The sequence below is a fragment of the Nuphar pumila genome, chromosome 16 (genome assembly GCF_984573655.1).
Source record: "Nuphar pumila chromosome 16, dmNupPumi1.hap1.1, whole genome shotgun sequence".
NCBI classification, from domain to species: domain Eukaryota; kingdom Viridiplantae; phylum Streptophyta; class Magnoliopsida; order Nymphaeales; family Nymphaeaceae; genus Nuphar; species Nuphar pumila.
In genome coordinates, this window is record NC_143264.1 from 79,466,100 (window position 1) to 79,486,867 (window position 20,768).

The window sequence follows — 20,768 nt, forward strand, 5'->3', positions numbered from 1 at the left end:
CATTGTGCAAAGGTTTTGCATTGCACTCCTACTTACAGTTTTTGCCTTGTCGTCGCGCATTGCGTAAGGGTTTTGCGTTGCACTCCTGCTTACAGTTTTTACTTTGCCATCGCGCATTGCGCAAAGGTTTTGCGTTGCACTCCTGCTTACAGTCTCTACTTTGTCGTCGCGCTTTACGCTCAGGCTCTTGCTTTTGCATATGTGTTGTTACTGCCTTGCTATTGCAGATGATGCTCAGGTTTTTGCTCATTGCATACGCGTTTGAGGCATCCTCGTGGAGGATGCAAGAGGCATCTACCACTCTCCCTCTTGCGACGAGTTGAGTCGGGAGCTAACGATACATCCTCGTCTGAGGAGAGGGATACCTCGCAAAGATCCTGGCTCTTCGTGTACGTAGTCCTGCAGAGTCGACTTGAGATCTTAGGGAGCTGCGCAAAAGCATCAAAGACTGCCCAAATCGAAGCATTTGGAAGGATGTGATTGGCTAATTCTGTTGAGAAACCCGTATCCCGTCTATCGAGGTCGGTATTGAGTCATGCGAGACATGTAGATACCCCGATAGTGGATGAGATTCGAGATAATCACATGCCAAATGTTGGCACAAGCTGCTGGTTGTTTCAAAATCTGTTAAGCATCCTATTGAGGAACTATACCCCCTTCATCCTAGAGTACTTGTAGTCGTGCATTACGCGCTAGTACTGCGATGATCGGATAAGACGGTCGTGCGACCTCGAATAGTGTTAAATGCACAATGTTGTAATCACATAAAATGGCCTCACATTCGCCTTCACAAGCAAGATGCTCGAGTGGTTTAAAGACCACAACATAGAATGGATTGTTAGTTAAGCAACCCCTAATGCACCCATTCGATTCTTGTTGTCTGTCAAGGGAGTGGACAGAGCGGTACAAAACTCAAATGGAAAGGTTGTTAACAACCACCCCACGGGCAATGACCTGACCTCCCTAGTCATTGGAGTTAGGAGAAAGGGGCTACAATAGTTAGCTCAATACTTCTGCAGAAGTTGGATGCATCCGTGGCACTGCTTACCTGCCTTTGGGGAATCCTCTCTCGGCTAAAGCCATCCCTTTAGGAGCGGACTCAACTAGCTATTCGGGTTATTGAAAATACATAGAATAACAGATGTCCGAACTAGTCTCAGTTGTTTCTACGTTTTTCCTGCGCGTACCCGCAGGCCAGTAATATCGAAACATAAAGTTTGTTCACACTGGTTAATTATTTGCTTTACCCCTTGGTCGAACTGCTTGGTGCTTGTTGTAACGTAGCACTTGTTGGATTGCATTGCGCTCTTCCTCTCTCGCCTCTCTCTCAACTCTGCTCTCCCTGTGTGCGACTGAGCCGACGCTGGATCTTCTCTCTTTCGGTGGGTGATGTTGGTCGATGGCAGTGCCGCCTTCATCTCGTCATCGTTGTCGTCACCAGCGACCTCCCAACAACCCGAGCCGCTGTCCTCTACAACCTCCCTGCCTCTCCTCTCTCCTCTTTGTTCCTCTCGATCATGCTCGATAGTGGAGCAGTGAACGTCGGCGACATCCATCTTGCAGCAGCGTCAACCACCTCCTCTCGTTGTAGCCTCCCCAAATCGCCGAAACAGGTAGGATCTGGTATTTTTCTGTAGGTATCGACTGATTCGGGATGTGATTGGGTCGGTCAAGGGAAGGGAACCGAGTGTTTGACGGGATTCTTGGCTGCCGGAAACCCCAAATCTATGAGTTGAGGGTTTTGGTAGCTACGATATCCGATGCGTAAGAACCATTGAAGTATTTCTTGATCGGTGGGTCTTGGGTCGGCATGCTAGATTGGATGTCTGAAACCCCAAACTGATCCTCTAATTTGGGGATTTCTGGTTATGTGGAAAGAAACCCCAACCGATCTTGCAAATTGGGGATTTCTGGTGGACCTAAAACTGTATTCGATTAATGAGTGTTGGGATTTTTCTCGAACCTCCAAATGAGAGCATTCTGATTTTTCTCTTAGGGGCGGATGCTCAGAAATCTTGGAATCAAAATGTACTTGTCTGATTGCCCTGTGTTGGGGTTTCAGTTGAATACTTGATGTTAGCTGATTCGTGTTTGTTCTACGCTGTGAAATGCAGCATGCCTATGTTAAATCATGTTATCTGATTTTGTATCTGCTTCCTTTAACTTTACATAAGCATGTTTATGTGCTTTACTATTAGCCGTATGTGTCTAATACCTTTAGGTGAACACGACGTGTATGTGTTAAATCTCTGTTATTTGATTTGGCGTCTGTTAGTTTTAATTTGAGTCTGTTGCATTTAGCAAAACATAAAATGTTCAGGTTAATCCATGTTAACCGATTAATATTTGTTTCATGTATTAAAACATATCATGTTTACTTAAATTGCTGTTAGCCACCTAGGTATGTTTCATTTAGCAAAACCTACTATGTTAAGCTAATTTTTGTTAGCCAAATGGGTCTGTTGTTATCCTATTGTACATCAGTATCATTTATGTTCATGTTAACACTTGTTAGTCAATCTTTTGTGTATGTTTTATTTAATAGTACGCAGCATGTTTATGTAACCTCTTGTTAGCCTAATCTGGGTCTGATTCATTTAGTAAAACATACCATGTTTAAGTGAATTTCTGTTAGCTGAATGGGTATGTTCATTCTGAAAATTTTAATCAGGCTTATGTTAGAATTTTGAGTCTGGTTCATTACGTAAAACATGGCATTTTTATATTAAATTCCGATTAGCCGAATGGTGTATATTTCGACCAGCCCTATGAACTGAAATCATTGATCGATTCTGATGGAAAATGATCGAATTTACACATAAACTGGTTTAGACTCTAGTTTGCCTCACACTCAGCAACATATACTGCTATTGTTATCATTGAATAGACTGCAATGTATTATTTGAATTGCTTGTATGCAGCCTGTTATCTGTGTTTGAGGAATGAGGTTGTTACATTGAGTTCAAATTATAAATCTGATCCAAACAGTCTATGGTTCGGTCATACTGTGTATTTGAGAATGTTCAAATTATAAAACCGGATTGAAACAGATTGTAGTTCTGTGATTATGCTACATGGCTTTCAAGAAAAACTAAAATTTGGTTTGCGTATTTTCAAGGTTGAAACCGCAGATCAGACTTGGTAATATGTTTAAATAATAGATTGCATACTTCTAGGTTTCTCTAGTGTTGTGACTGATTTACATGAAATACCATGTGCTTAAACAGCTTATTGGTCAAAAAATGTATGATTTGAATTGCTTGTATGCAGCATGTTAACCTCGTTTCAAGAACGAGGTTGTTATACTGGTTCCAAACATATAATGGTGCACTTATTGACATATGGACATGTGCCTTTCCGCGAGGCAGATACTTGGAAAAACCTTGCCTAATGGACTATATTGGATTGGTTACCCGATACGGGTACTTAGGCTATTAGCTTGTGTGCTATGGCCATAAAAGGATGAAAAGTTAATTGTAAATGTTGTGTGCCCGACTGGTTTAAAGGTATCGGGGCTTGTGTGCTTGACTGGTTTAAAGGCACCGGAGCACTTTGAGTGGGTTATTCAATCAATATGACAAAGGATTGGGACTATTCTATACACCTTGGTAAAATAACTAAGGTTGAGAATTCTACTGTTGTGGTAGTAGAAGGAAGTTAGAGAAATGCCCTGTACTTCGGAAAATTAATTAAATGAAAAGATTAACCCACTCAGATTCGGACTTACCTTGGAGAGGGTAGGTGGTACAAAACTCCGGGGACATGTGTTTAACTGTTTCGAGCTAAAGTGACTCGTTGGTCCCCAGTTCTCGGAGTTGGGGGACCCGAACTACCAATATGTCCTAGGTGGTAGCTCTTTGTTCTTCTGCAGAAGTTAGGGATGCATCATGTTTTGGTTTTGGCCTTTGGGAGGTTATCTCGGTCACTGGTCGCTCCCTTGGGATTTCAGTCTCAGTTAGAATGTTCGGGTTAATAAAACAACCTTAAATAATATATTGGATTTATTAAAAGAGACTGGAATGCTAGGAGCAAAGCCAGCTAACATTCCGATGGATCCCAAAACTCATATGTTCGATGAGAAGTCTGAATATGTGGACAATGTTAGTTTTAGATCCTTGGTGGGTAAGTTGTTATATATGACTGTTACTAGACCTGATATTTCATTAGCCGTGAGTAAAATCAGTCAGTTCATGGATAAACCTACCAAAGTTCACTGGGATGCAGCTATGATGGTTCTCAGGTACTTAAAGTCATCTCCTGGTAAAGAACTGTTGTTTAAACAAAATTCCTCATTAGACGTTGTTGCTTACACTGACGCAGATTATGCGAAGTCTATTGAAGATAGAAAGTCAACAACTAGATTCTGTGTTTTTGTGGGAGGAAATCTCATTGCCTGGAGGAGTAAGAAACAAACTTTTGTAGCCAGGTCGAGTGCTGAATCGGAATACCGAGCTATGGCTCAGACCGCAGCTGAGATTATGTGGGTAAAATCAGTTTTGACCGACCTTCAGGTGAAAGCAACCCTACCTATGTTGATGTCACTACGTATGTGACTTGGTTCAGACTGGTTATATTTGCACAGATCATGTATCTTCCAAAGATCAAGTAGTTGATGTCTTCACCAAGGTTCTCGCGAGGCCTAGTTTCTCTCACTGTTGTGACAAGCTGAGCATGATTGATATCTATGCTCCAGCTTGAGGGGGAGTGTTGAGACGTGTTTATAAGGGTCTTGTGGGTTTTCGTACTAATTTCTATTTGGTATGAATATTTTTGTAATTTGGTGCTCTTGGTTAATCTCTATTTAAGAAGAGATTAACCCTAATATGATACAACGATTGTTTCTTCCTCTCTCTCTCTCTGCTTTGCTAGAAACCCTAGCTGACTGCAACATTTAATATTTGCGGGTTTTATGCAAGATGAAACTTAAACGTGCCGCATTAAGTAGGAACATACAATCAAAATCAATAATTGATAATTAAATTAAAAAGTCATTCATGAAAGTTGCACAAATTCATGCATCTCCTATGATTCATATAGCATGTGATTTTGTTGCCTTTATTAAGTTGGTTTATATTGCAAACCTGTCTTTATTATAAATGGTGTGTTAAGGCCCTCTTAAACCTATATTTGATTTGATGTATGATCTATTTTTTACTGTTGGATTTTGAGAGGGTATCGTACAAGAACATCGGTTCTTACCCGTTTTTAAAATCTTTTTTAGGTACTGAGGTTGTCATAGTTGAGCAAGGTGATGGTGGAACCGGCTTGCTGGAAGAAGCGATGGTTTATAATTTGGTGGCCCAAATTCTAGCTGCTATAGGAGTTTAATGTTTTTGGAACTTATAGAATTTTAAATTGGGTTATTAAGTCAAATACATTGAGTTTAAATTTATGGATTTAAATAAATTTATGTTTTAGAATGGATGCTGGTTTGGGGAATATAAAATCTGTAATGTGCCCTAGATCCATGGGTTGTCTTTCCGCAATTATTTAAAACATGTTTTCGTTAAAAAATGCATTTTTCGAGGGTTAGTTTGGGGTCGTTACAATTATTGCCATGAACTCGGACACATCAAGCCCCAATGTCCTAAGCTAAGAGGGCATATGAGAAGAAGGTCACTTCAATTGGTTCTCCACAAGAGTCAAGTAACATTCCCATATCTGAAGGATCATCTATTGGAAGCATGTCTTTAGCTCAACCAGTGGAAGTTCTTCAACCACTTTCAAAGAAAGCATCTTCTTCAACTGGAGCAGTTGTTTCATCCTTTCTCAACCCCAGTAAATTCCCTTGGCTTCTTGATTCCAATGCATCGTTTCACATGACCCCAAACCATGATATCTTATCTGAATATCATAACAACTCAAGTGTGTCAAATATTTTTACGGCCGATGGTACATTTCTCCAAATTAAAGGAATAGGGAATTTTAAAAAGAATTTTTTAAAATAAAAAAGGTTTTTGTTCCAAAGATCCGGCACATCCCTAAATTAAACCTAAATCTTTTATCCGTCTTTCAAATATCCGATTATGGTTATAATACTTTCTTCTGTTCAAATAAAAATTTGGTGCAGGATCGTCAGTCTGGGAAGTTGATTGGACATGGTCATAGAGAATGAGGACTCGACTATATAGATTTTTTGGAGATACCCAAAGATGTTTTTTATTGTAATGTCCAAAAACTATATTTTAATATATGACATAAAAAATTAGGACTTCCAAATGTAACAAAAATCCAATACTTTCCAAATTTGGAAAAAATTGTAATCTTAATGATTTCTCTTGTGAAGACTGTGTTCTTGAAAAAATGAAGAGATTACCATTCAATGATAGAACTTTTGTTTCATCTAGACCACGTGAGTTAGTTCATTTGGATGTTTGGGATCCAGCACCAATATTATCTAAAGGTGGATATGCATATTATGTCATATTTGTGGATGACTTTACTAGACACTCGGATATACTTCCTTAAGCATAAATCTAAATTCTTTTTCTACTATCAAAATTTTAATAAGATGGTTAAAAATATGTTTGAAAACGAAATTTTTATACTTCGTACTGATTCAAAGGGAGAATTTATATCAAATGATTTTAAAGAATATCTTAACCTTCATGGTATCACACATCAAATATCTTGTCCTCACACACCACAACAAAATGGTTTAGCAGAAAGAAAACATAGGCACATCATTGAAACTTCAAGAACCTTGCTTATTGCTAGTCATATGCCTAGAATTTTTCGGGCAAAAGTTATCTTAATTGTTGTTTATCTTATAAACAGAATGCCATCATCCTCTTTACAAAATATTTCGCCTATTGAAAAGCTTTTTAAACTCTGACTATGCTAGAGTACAAATTTTTTGTTGCAAATGTCTTTTATTAACCAACAAAAATGACAAGTTTTCATCTAAACCTATTCCTTGTGCCTTTTTTGGTTATGCCGACAACCTATGTCACATGGGTGCGGGTGCGGGTGCGGCTGCGGGTGCGGGAGGGCAAAAATATAAAAAATTATATATATATATATATATATATATATATATATATATATATATATATATATATATATATATATATATATATATGTTAACTTTTAAGTTTTAACAGTTAACAACAGTAACACTAATGAAATAAAAAAACAATTATCATAATATCATCAAATCAATTCATCATCATCCATGCAATAAATCAAATTAACAATCTACAATACTATTCTACATCATAAAAACTAGCACCACAATTAAATCAAACTAAATATATTATATAAACAATTAAATAAGTAAAGCAGAAAAGAAGTAAATTATATAATATACTAACAAAAGAAGCAAACAATGCATAATTACATACCAAAAGTATATCCTACGCAATGTATATGACGATGAGGTAATGGATCCTAATAATTTTCTGCTTCATCATCAAATGCATCATAAGAAGGAATATTGGGCTCAGATAAATCCATGTTTGTAATGTTGAAATCATGCTCTTCCGCTAAGTCACACTCTTCTGAGTTTCTAAAGAGATCCAAATAAAATTAACAGTCTATATTGCAGCAAAACTTTGTGATAAAAAATCAAATGTTTTGGTTGAATTAATTTGATATCAAAGCATATTTTCTAGTAACAAGCCATGATAAATGCATCTACAATACATGCATGTTTGGATTTAGGAAAAACACCAACAACTATGCTTTCTTTTTTAATTAGTGTGTGTGTGTGTCACAAATATCACCCATATTATGAAAATATTGCGATAAATTAGTGATATTTTCAAATGACAATATTATAACAAAAAATACTATTTATTATTTTTAAAATATTATCTATTTCTTGTTAAATTAATTCAATCCAAAGCATGTTGCTTAGTGAGTAAGCAATTATAAACATATCTACAGGTTTGGATTAAGCATTAAACACATGTAAATAAGAGTTTTAAAGGAATCTAAAATATATATATATATATGAGAACTGAACATATTAGGCCTCATTTCTTGTTTTGCCCCATTTTGCCCCATAGTTTTGAAATTTGAAGTGTCTTATGATAGATCTGAACCATTAGATGTGTTTAGCATGCTCGATTTAGTTAGAATTGACTCTTAGATCATGATTTTTTGATGAAAAAATCTGTTTTATGAGCAAAAAAAATGGATACCTTCATACTTCATAGCCATTGATTTTGATTCTTGAATCATCGAAAAAAACTGTATACAGGTCAGAATTCGGTGATCCAAAAGTCGGCTCCCACTAAACAAAACCTATATATCACATCTATGGTGTTGAATGTGAGAAAAAACACCCAAAAAATGTGATTTTGAGCTAAGAACAAGAAAGTGGGCAGAATCAGCGTATTACAGGGAGAGAGAGATTGAGAGACGAGGGGAGAGAGAGGTTTAGAGAAAGAGAGATTGAAAGAGAGAATGAGAGAAAGAGAATGTGTACCGGACTTCGGTGGTAGCTCGAGGTCATCGCCGGCATCGGGGTCAGGAGGATTAGAGCAAAAAAAAATTGCCCTAATCTTCCTCTCAGTCCTTTTCATCGGGAGCCTTTTTTTTTAAGTCCAAAATTTGGACATTTATGACCCTGGGTGCGTTGATCGAACCCAGGATCGAGTTGATCGCACTGGGTGTCGCACCTGCATGCCTCGTCACGTCGACGCGGGTGTGGCACCTGCTTGGTTGAATCCCTGTGACATAGCCGACAACCAAAATGGATATCAGTGCTATTACCCTAAGATTGAAAAATGATATATTTCTACAAATATAACTTTTTGAAAAAAAAAAATCTTTGATGAAGATCATGCTAAGAGACTGAGTACTCGTTTTTATTTGATCTTGGTTCCAACCAAGATATTGAGTCCCTTGATGAAGTATGTCATGATGATCAAACTTGTTTACAATACTCTAGACAGGGACATCCAAAACCTCCATGGGAACTTGAAAAATTCTCTAATTTAGGTGAAGAACTGCAAACTAAGAAATCATCTAGAGTTTCAAAGCCTCCATCAAAATTTGTTTCATATGACTCTTTTTCATCTAAATATCAAGCATGCATAGCCTTAATTCACTTATATGTAGAACCCTCATCTTATGTTCAAGCCAAAGAATGCTCTGAATGGGTTAAAGTCATGAGGGTAGAACTAGATGCATTAAAAAGGGCTCAAACTTGGTCTATTCAAGATCTTCCACAGAGAGAGAAACACAAAGTTGTAGGTGGGTATATAAGATAAAAACCAAGAGTGATGGACCCTTAAGAGATACAAAGCTAGGCTAGTTGTTAAAAGATATGCACAAGAATATGGTATAGATTATGAAGAAACCTTTGCACCAGTTGCCCACATTACCACAGTTAGAACTCTCATTGCAGTTGCTTCAATTAAAAATTGGTTCATGTCTTTTTAAATAGCAATCTTATATAAGAAGTGTACATAGAGGCACCTCCAGGTATTGGTACACCTCAAGGGAAGGTTCTTCGCCTGCATAAGGCATTATATGATTTGAAACAAGCTCCCAAAGCTTGGTATGATATATTTAACAATGTTATGCTTGATATTGGCTTTAAATCCTATGTGACTGACACAACTTTGTTTGTTAAGAATTTTGATACAGGTATTGTTATTTTACTCGTATATGTTGATGATATAATAATCACTAGAGGATACAAACATGGATTTTAACATATTAAAAATATTCTTAGGACTAGTTTTGAAATGATTGATTTGGGTTTTCTACGATATTTTTTAGGAATAAAAGTTACTTATTCCCCTAGAGGGTATTTATTATCTCAGTCTACGTTTGCTTTTGATATTGTTCTCAGGTCTGGTATATCAGATAACAAAAAAGTTGGCACTCCTAAAGTAACAAATGTCAAATGAAAATCAATGATGGGGAGCCCCTAGATGATCCAACTCCTTATAGACAGCTTATCAGAGTTCTTTCTTACTTGACAATTACTAGACCTGATATAGCACACATTGTACACAAAGCTAGTCAGTTTCAAAACACTCCCACATTTATTCACATGGGAGTTCTTTTGCGTATTATTAGATACCTCAAAATTTCTGAGCCCTGTGGTCTAGGTGGAGCATTCCCAGTAAACAAGACTTAATGTTGTGGCGCACCATATTCCTTTTTGTTGGACCGTGATATATTAAACATTGCATCATGCTCAAGAAGCTTATTTCGGAGCTTATCAAAGGTTGCTCATAGACTAAGGCCGGCATACATGGTAACAAACATATCGTACTCAGATCTCAATCCTTATTATTTTCATGCAAATATCTTTGTCAGATATGGGAGCACCTATTGCTGCAAGTTGAACTATCGTGGATTTGATACAGTTCAGATCAAGGTTGCCAAACTAGGAAGCGAAAGCAGGAAACGATACGGGAAGCGAGAAGCAAGGCATTTTAAAATTTATAAGAAGCGGGAAGCGAAGTATCAATTTAAAAGCAAAACATTAAAAAAAATAAAGCAATATGGTAATTGATTAGGAATCGAACATGAAACAAATAAAAACTAAAATAAAATTGATCATTCTTATATTTCATTATTTTTCAGTAAAAGAGTTAAATTTTTGTTTAAATCTAACAATGATGGTTACTAATTTAAAGAAAGTACATGGAAAGTAAGTGAAAGCGTGAGAGAAAATACATGAAAAACATGAAACGAAACGTGAGAAAAGCATATAGGAAGCATAGACCGTGTGGGAAGCGTAGAAGAAGCATAGGGGAATCGAGATTCCCATGAAGTTTCGGAAGCGAGAAGTATCGTGCTTCCGAAGCGAGCTTCCCACCTACCTAAGAAGCTTCCGGTAACTCTGGTTCAGATAGTCAATAACATTGGACTCTCTTCATTTTAGTTCATCAAATTCCTCTTTCAAATGATAGATTTTTGGAGTGGAAATTTGTTCGAACCAATGGTGCAAAGTTAACCACCCTTCCCTTGTAGAAACTCTTGTGAATAATGGCAGCAATACTTCTATGGAGAATGTGGTTGTAATGAAAGCGACCTCAGATTGATTGTTTTTCTTCCAAGTGGTATACTTTAGATTCTTGATAGTAGAGGTTTTGGTAGATTGCCCTTCTTTTGCATCCTTAGACACAATGAACTTGGCAAGCACCGGAGAGTCCTGTCAAGATGCCCCATCAAATCGAGGCTGGTGATGAATGGAGTAATATGCTTTTTCCATGTTATAAACTTGGAAGAATCCAACTTATCAGTGACAAGTTGGTTCAATAAAGGAGTTCATGCTGGGATTTGAAGAAGACATCGACAAGAAAACAAGGAGATATTGATTTCAAAGAAGAAAACAATGGAAATACCTGGATTAATTTAACTAATCTGATTAGGGCCAGACCAGTAAATTGATCTGAATGGACAACGAAGAATAACGAATTCATTTTTAGGAGAAGAAAGCAAATAATAGAAGGAATAAACAAAATAAAAACTAATGAAAGATCAAGGAACAAGAACACACAAAAAAAATCAGCAAATGGGAATCAAAAAGCCGTTTGATCTGCAGCAATGATGATGTCAACATTGACACCATCCCTATTCCTCTTTTTTTTTAAATAGTCTGGTTTTTTTTAACCAGATCTGATCGCGTTTTTTTTTATCACGACCTTTTTTTTATATCAAGCCTTTTCCCTTTTCTTTAAGACCAATAGGGCTGTTTTTGTTTTTGTTTTTGTTTTGAGAAATAGATGGATGACTTGAAGAATCATGAATGATACGAAGAAAACTAGAATGAGGAAGAACAAAGATGGCTGAAATAAAGATTAGGAATGAAGAAGAAAGCGACGAAGGATAGGATAACAAAGAAAAGGAAAGATGAATATTGACTTATCTTGAAGAGTAAGAAACTATATTCGTCAGCAGCCTTTGATGATTGAGGAGATCTTATACTTGACCCCGCTCTGATACCATAACGTGATCCCTTGGAGTTCATGTTGGACATGTGTAATGGATGCAGTAAAAAGAGAGAAGAGACAGATTGGCACGCAAGAAAGACGGGATGTCCCATCAGATTAGGGTTCATGTCCTTATATATTAAAACTTTTTACTTTGTACAAAAATTCCCTAAACATACATAACTTGTACAAACATATCCCATTATAACTTGAATGACTGAAATACCCTTACAATAATACATGCTGTCGTGAGCCTATTCTTAACAATATATACATTTCTTTTGGCATACAGAATGTATAATGCATGGTAAGATGATGGAGGTGGAACAACAAAAAATCGACAAAAAATTGGCAAAAGTAGACCCACATGCACATACAAGAAAGTACCTCGTGAATAGATGAAGTACCCATTGCAAAATCACACTAAAACATTAGTATATGCGTGGACAAAAACAAGAATAAAACCTTAATTGAGAAAATAACATCATAGATTTTGCAGTAGAAAACCAAAAAAAAAATCCATGCTTACAACAAGACAAACAAATAAATGCATGCTTCCAACCAAGTACCAAGATACACAGGCCTCCAAGGCACACACACACACACACACACATATATATATATATATATATATATATATATATATATATATATATATATATATATATATATATATATATATATATATATAAAATACCCTACACATCAAAATGATTTAAGGTGCTTTACATTGCAAAAGTCTTTACATATGACACCAGTCTCATGCAACTGCATATGGTAAATGATGTTTAACAGCAAGAAATTAGAGAAAAACAAGTTCAGCTGCAAATTGAGGTACTTACTGTTTCTGTTGGGCACAGAGCATAAGCAACTGACCTCCCATCATGAGTTAAAACTTCAGATCCTTTCACCTGAATAAAAGGACGTTAAGCCAGAAGTAAAGATAATAAAAGTAAAAAGGTATATTAGGCTATTAAAATGATAACAAAGTAAAACAAGTAGAGCCAGTTACTTATAATGAGTTCTTCCACTATGTAGAAAAGAAAAATTACTGAAACCAAAAATGCTCCTGTTGAAAACTTTTTGGTAACTCAGCTGAATGTTTTTACCCTCAATATTTTCAGGAGTAATTGCCCTGTAATCTCCCCAAATTTGACAGATAAGACCCCTGTTATAAAGTCCAGGCATATTTCACTCGGATCTGCTGAAAATTTACTGAAACCAAAAATGTCCTTTAGGAGTGCTTTATCCATTATGTCACATTTCATGGGAACTACTTCCTTGATCTTCCTCCATCCTCTTCCTAGTCCAACTCTGTTTTTCTTATAAGTTTCCCCACCACAGGTTTCTTCCAACCTTTATCTTGAAACCCCATCCCACATTTTGGAAGATAAATTTGAAGACTTGAACTTGCACCACAATTCCATAAAATTATACTTCTCTCCTTTTCTTCAATTTATCCAATGTAAAAATTCTCAATAAGAAAGATGATTAGGTTAAAAAGGTGCTACAACAAATATTTCAATAAGAATTACATTAATTATTTGTTTCCTGATATGAGATGACAAAAATTATCATACGCATGACTGACTTATGCAACAAGATGCAAGTTTACCGGGTTATCGATTTCAATATAGAAAGCATCATCCTCTGCATTACCTAAGCATCTGGTACACAAAACATGCAATTATAGTTTTCTAACAGACCTGAACTTCATCTGAAGTGTTCAAAGTACAAACAATAAAGTGTCAGTGAAAGAAAGGTTGGAAGAAATCATATTGATGTAAAGTGGTTACCACTATTTTGAAACCCATAAAATCCTAGCACCTATGGTCAAAATCTACAACCAAATGTGATTGATCAGCAATCAGAGAAATCATATTGATGTAAAGTTACAACTTTTATGTGCATTTTCTCTTAATATTAATTTTCCTAAAGCTTGGAGTTATTAAAAAAACATGTTGGGTGCATAATCCTTTTGAAATTGTATGTTATGATGATAAATTAGAAAAAGAATTGCAATAAAACAATTTTCCATTCCAAGAATGGAAAAGTTACAGTTTTCCCGGAATTGGCCAATGAATCGCCAGGTTTGACTGCCACCACACAATCTATACTAGTGAAATCATAACAGGTTACTGGTCATTTTTCACAAAGAGCAGATTATACAGTTAACTTTATGGGGATCCATTCCCAGCTAGTAGAAATTTGTAGTCTATTATATCCTAATCAAGCTAAATTCAACGTCAAGATGTAATTCATACAAGTAAAGGAATAGGATAAAAGAAAGCCAAATAAAGAACTGGATATTCAATACTCATGGCAGCCATACCAAAGCATGAAAAATTTTGCTTAAAAAGAAAGTGCATGCAACAAAAATCCAAAGAAAAGAGCTGCCTTACTGCTTTTCCTTCATGATTTGTAAACACAAAGTCCTTCAAGTTTGCAGCCAATCCAACCTGATGATGAGTTTCAAATGTCACCTTTCATATTATCTTTTTCCTTATAGATAGGATGGGGAACCCAGGAAACCATCAAAAATGATCCTCATGCTACTTATTGTATATCATGTATTAGTATGACAATTTATGTGCTTGGACCAGCACTCAGATAGAGATGTCAAGCTAGTTAGGTTAAAAATGGATTTTGAATCCTCATCAGCTACTGAAAATCTGATCAGGACAACTGAAGCCCATGAAACCAAATACAATAGACCAAGTGCTTTTTTGTGCATATAGTTAGATGGTGTTTGTGAACTATTATGAAAATTTTAGAGAATTAGCTAAACTTAGTAAGAGGTTTAAATAAAATATATACATCTTATTAACTTAAAGTGATTTTTAACTTTTATAATATACTAGAATTCTCTACTGCCATTGTTTAACTAAGTTCTTTCATCATTTCTCTTTTACCAAGAAAAGTATGGTGGAGAGAAAAAACTGATTAAGGTAAATGGAATGAGAATTACCTTTCAACATAATAAATTTTCTTTGAACTTCTTAAAATTTCACATAAAATGGTCTATACTTACTATTTGATACACTCAAATCAACACCAATAGGTTGCAAAATACAAATATGTGGAACACATGCCTATAACCCATCAATTGTATTTAATCTTAGATAAGCAAATAGGCAAGGCAGAACTTCTCCACACCATGTCTTGCAATAATATCAAAAAGGGATTTTCTCAGAAGAACCTAAAAATAAGCAGTTTTCTTGAGAAAATGTGGATGTTTTTAAAATAATCGGTTGAAAATAAGATAAAAGAATTTCTCAAAAAATATCACGATATTGACCACTGTATTAACATAATAATTTATAGTTTTATCTTTCTAAAAATTCAAAATATCACAATATTTGGTGACTAGGCTATGCACATGCATGCACGCACATACACAGGCACACATACATCTCTCTCTTCACCAATTCTTGTGATAATTTCAGCAAAGGGTTTTTTACATAAGAATTTAAAATAACTGGCTTATCTTGAAAAAATCTCAGGAACCTTGACAATAAATACTAATAAGTTCATAATTAAAAATAAGACAAGTAACTTTCTCAGAAAAAAATGTCATGATAATATCGTGTGATGCAAAAGTAAAACCATGTCCCATTTGTTTTGGTTCTTGCTAGAGCCAAAATCTAGGATGATTAGCCCTCATAACTGGATGCCTCTAAACAAAAGGTTTCTTTGTAAGAAGTGAAAAACAATCAACCATATCATAATTCTGTCTTGAAAGGACCTAGACTCGTAAACACTGAACCAATGCATGAATAAATAAATAAGCAAACAAAGGTTACTGAGAAAATGCAAAAATTACACGGCAACAACCTGGATGTGATCTTTCAAGACTGCAAGGATATGATCTGCAATCTCTGGCTCAAATACATGGTCATTGGGCTACAAAATAAGCAAACAATCAGTCAAGTAGCCAACTAATTTAGTCTCTGCATTTCCAAACCAATTTAAATACTAAGTATTTCAGGCAAGTATAACCACAGTCTCAAATCTCATTCTCTGGGCTTCCTCAACAAGGTAACAAAGAAAATTAAAAACCAATAAGATCAATTAAAATAGCAATATTTTATACGTTGAACTATCACGATTCTATTGTTAAAATCACAAGTTCAAAGCACATCAGTGACATTTGTGATACTAGGTACATCCCACTATCATTTACCCATAAAAAATATGCTATTTGCCAAGATTGACACTTTGAAGTCTATGAAAAAAACTAGGCATATTAATCTTTTTCATGTCTTCCTGAATGTGATTTACCAAAAGTCTAAATTATCTCTGATGAGGTGTGCAGAACAAATATTCCACAACAAGGCAGCAAGATATCAACCAAGTTTTACAAGATTAAACAAATGAGAATTGGTGTCCATTTCTGCTAAAAGTAAAATTTACCTGCAACAACAAGCCTGTTGAAAAACCTTGTTGAAGAGGAGGACCAAAAGGAGATCCACCAAGTATTGCATCTCGAATTCGGTCATTGAAACTACAAAAATATTTTTTGGTAAGTTAATATATTGTTGAGGTGCAGCTTCAACTTTAGAATAGATCACCAGAAAAATTCTATATATTGTTGACGCTACAAAAATATTTTTTGGTAAGTTAATATATTGTTGGGGAGTAGCTTCAACTTTAGAATAGACCACCAGAAAATTTCCATATTCACTACATCACAAAATGCAAATAGTTTAATTACCAATTCCATATTCTCTACTACATCATAAAAAATGTGAGTAAAAAGATTCCAAACTATATACCATAATGCAAATAGTTTAATTACCAATTCCAAATTTCACGTCACAAAATCTCTGACAGAGTTGACAGTGGCAATGTCACACATCACAGAGAAAAAAAATTATGCATTATTTAACAGCCCTGATCCTATTATTGAGGGATCTAGCTGATTCAATACACCTGCAAGCAAGGTCTAATGGCTTGACAGAAAAAGAGAGAAAGAAGCAAAAGAAGAAGGTTATGGCTCAAAAATGAGGGGTATCCATCGTAACTGCTTTCCTTTATTCAAAAGATGATGCTTACATATTTACATTCGAAAAATACCTTTATAAAACAAAAAATCTCTCAGAAACTCCAATAACTTGTGGTCATACTTTGTCAAACCAGGAATGAAACAAATATAACCCTGCTAATAACACCTTTTCAAATCGAAGTCCTTGGCTACTTGATAGTATAAATTAATTACCAAGGTGAAATATGATATCCAATAAAATTGGTAATAGATTGCTTTAGTTACCAAAATAGAATTCAAAATAGGCAAATTTTTCAGGTGGACGGATGCACTCATTTATGAAGTTGATTCATATAATCAAAGGATGCACAAGATAAATATTTTGACACAGGGATCTATTCAATTGTTACTTCATAACTGACAAAGAAATATATTTGTTTTGTGCTTCTTGGTCCACATTTTAGATAAGTAGGATTTTTTAAAGCAATTAGACATTCATCAAGACCCATTGGTGCTAGTAGATCATCCCTGAGAAGAACCACAACAGAGAAATAAGCATAAGCTTTCATGTTAGTAGATGCTAGAAGACTAGAAGAAGACATCAAGGATCTGAGAATGCCGTGAAAGAAGCACATAGGAAGGGCATGCTTGAATCATGTCTCCAAGGCATAGTGAAATATTTCTGTCATAAACATAAGATGCGGGATACTATGCCAAAAAACCCATGAAACAACTCCCTTATGCATCAATCTCTAGCGCATCTAGGGCACAAACTCCCAACTCTGTAGAAGAGGCCAGTCCCGATCTTAGAAGTGTGTTCCATCAAAGAGACAATTCAAAAAGATTGCATCCCCAAGTACTAACATTTAACAGTTTTGTTATCTATGAGTGAAGTTGTAGGAGAGCTCTTTGATGAGCAACCTTGAGACCTACATAGCATAGAGTGACAACTCTTTTTAAGTCTACAAGATGTGAGAAATGTCTACCCCATTATGAAGCAAGCCTACACACATGGTGTCTTCCTATTCTCCCATGGAGTTGTAATAATGGCCTCTAATATCAAGTCACTTAGGGATTGTTAAACGGATTTTTTGTAACGACCGCAACTCATACCTTTGCAAAATGCGGAAAAAAAAATTCTAAGAGTTGCGGAAAACTTCCCAGAGATCCGGGGTCCTTACAGTTCCAATTTCAGCTGGATAACCACACATCACAAATAAACTTACATTTATCATCCATAACCAACCAACTAAATTCTTTTATTAATGAATCAATAAGAATCTCATACTCAATGTCAAAAGTGAAATAACAACTGCAGAAAATAAGAAGAACTAAAAGAAACAAAAGTCGAGTCACTCTATCTGTAAGTGAAGCAGTCTGAAGCAAATGTGACCCTCGTATCCCCTTAGAAGCGAGTCGATTTCACTGATCACTTGTGTCTAGGAAAAACCAATAAAAGAAGAGGGTCAGAAATCCGAAGAATTCTGCGTACAGGTTCCCCTAATGAATCAAATAAGAAAAAAAAATATAAATAAGATCCATGTAATATTTTTGAGGAATACTGTTATAAGCAATTCATAAGACAATGAACCATCCATGCAGAAATAAACTAAACATTAAGCATGAGGGAACACAAAATAAGTAACATTGATCAAAATTTAATCAATAAGGCAATTAAATGCAAAAGAGATCAACATCATGCAATGATCAACATATAACAACCAAGAAAACAGATGAACATGCATGATCTAATGCATAGCAAGAATATGCATAATTTATGTGCAATGCATGAACCCCTTTTATTATCTTTCATTTGAGCTTCCCTCTTTTAAAATGCATGTCATATTAAATGCACACAACTTTAAGTTCTTCTTTTTAATTTTCATTGCTCGCGGATACACCAAACAGGTACAATCTCCGAGGTCAAGTAGGGTTCCCGGAATAGCTTAACACACAATTTGTATCTTATTACTGGGTTCCAAACTTAGCCCTCGACCGATATCAGAAAATAGCACCATCCATCGGAACCTTGGAAAACAGCATCCAAAGTCGAGGACACCATAGAAAACAGCATCCATTGGCACCACTTTATTGGTATACCAAAACAACAACAGTTGTGTCAAAACACACCACTCCCAGGTAAAGTGGCGGACTCTCCCTAAAACCGTGGCCAGGAGAAGAACCTCAATATCGGGTTCAGGGGCAACAACACACACACGAAGTTTTTGTATCCTCACGGTATCCCCAAAACCGCAACATTCAAGATTCTCACACTAAAGCAAGGACATCAAGGAGAATATGAATTACATTGTTCTTTACTTTCTTTTATCTGGTTATTAATTCATCTTTTTTACATTTGCAAATTAACATGCAGAACATAAGCTTGCACATCAGCATGCTAAGCTTTTCACGGGACCATAGCCCGTGACAATATAGAACAGTGCGGTAAACAATAATATCACATTTGATTTGTTGCAATGCATCAAAACAACTAAAACAGAGAACAACCTGCTCTCGAGGCTCACCTAGCCCCTAATGATCTAATTGACCATCGATGCACTCATAAGCAAAAATCATCAATCATATGTCTTTATGCATTATTTTCTACCCGCCTTTTCAATGCACATTCATGTATGCAAACTCTGAGACGTGCATGAAACAATAAGTTCATAAACATATGCAATTCTTTTTCTGTCATATGCATGTGCTTATGTGTAGTCATTCACAGTTAGGTTTCCATTCATGTGTGCTAAATTTTTAAAGAATGTGAACATGCATATCTGCACAACATACATTATCTCCATTTGAAACATATAAATAGTCATGCAATACGCCCCTGTGAGGCACACAAATTCTTGGTGAGCACATGCCATATCTTTTGAAACAACACCCTGAATAAGCATAACATAACCAATAGGCATGTGAAACATACATAACACAAGTAGAGGTATACATAGTCAAAACATAAGACTTTTTATTCGTAATATGTATTGAAAGACAACTTACCTGCCCACAACTAGGGTCTGGAAATTTAGAACACACACTATGAGTCAAATTACGGATTTAAAAATAACATCAAGTTTATATAAGATTTTTCTTGAAATTGGCTATTCAAGCTTAGCCGACTTAATTGACTAGGGTTCAACCTCGCTCCAACCGAAACCCAACAGGCACCCACCTGTCAAACAAGTCTTTCTTTAAATCTGTAAACCCTTGTTTCAAAAATTTTTATTTCATACTAAAAAAAAACTTTTTCCTTTGCAGGACTTACATCCAGTTACAGGCAACTGGCCCAGCCGAACCTAGTCGACTGGGTCTGTCCATTGCCAAAGCACACTGAAAATAATTTGTATATAATATTTTTCTTCTTTAAATCCATGCCCAGTCGAGCACTTGGATGGGGCTCCACAGACCCTGCAGGGCCTGCGCACTTGTCTGTCAATGCCTAGTAGTCAACTGATTAGAGCTCGGCTGGCTGCCAGCCAACCTGTGCAAGGGTTTGCAGGGGACTTATGCCAGCCACATTCCTCCCTAAATTTTCTTTTTTTTTAAATGGTAAATATAAGTATGAAGGAGTGTTGCAACTTTCTCTAAGCAACCTACCATTTTTTTTTCACCATCTACAGAAGTATTCAGCTTATCATCAGTATAAGCAGCATCACATGTGCAATCCAATCAATAGCATAAACCTTGACCAACATACATGAACCTACGGATTAAACCAACCACAATGATATAGTTGTATTTTTCATTATGCATCAAATTTTCATTTGTCTACAATGCTGATGTAAATGTAATTATATATCATCGTCTGAGAACACTTTGTATCTATCACCACCAAGTTTATATCTTTATACCTTAAGGATAAAAGAGACTCAAGGTGT

The 20,768-nt window shown here is 35.8% G+C and overlaps 1 protein-coding gene across 3 annotated transcripts in view; it reads right to left on the bottom strand.

Annotated features, from left to right (window-relative positions):
- Positions 1-20,768, bottom strand: part of LDA (limit dextrinase) — a 136,974-nt gene that overhangs the window by 25,115 nt on the left and 91,091 nt on the right. For all 3 annotated transcript variants that reach the window (XM_089990737.1, XM_089990736.1, XM_089990738.1), the window contains 4 exons: positions 16,314-16,404; positions 15,735-15,803; positions 14,303-14,359; positions 12,743-12,811 (listed from right to left, as the gene is read on the bottom strand). In XM_089990737.1, coding sequence (XP_089846863.1) covers positions 12,743-12,811; positions 14,303-14,359; positions 15,735-15,803; positions 16,314-16,404 — 286 coding nt within the window. The remainder of the gene's footprint in view (positions 1-12,742; positions 12,812-14,302; positions 14,360-15,734; positions 15,804-16,313; positions 16,405-20,768) is intronic.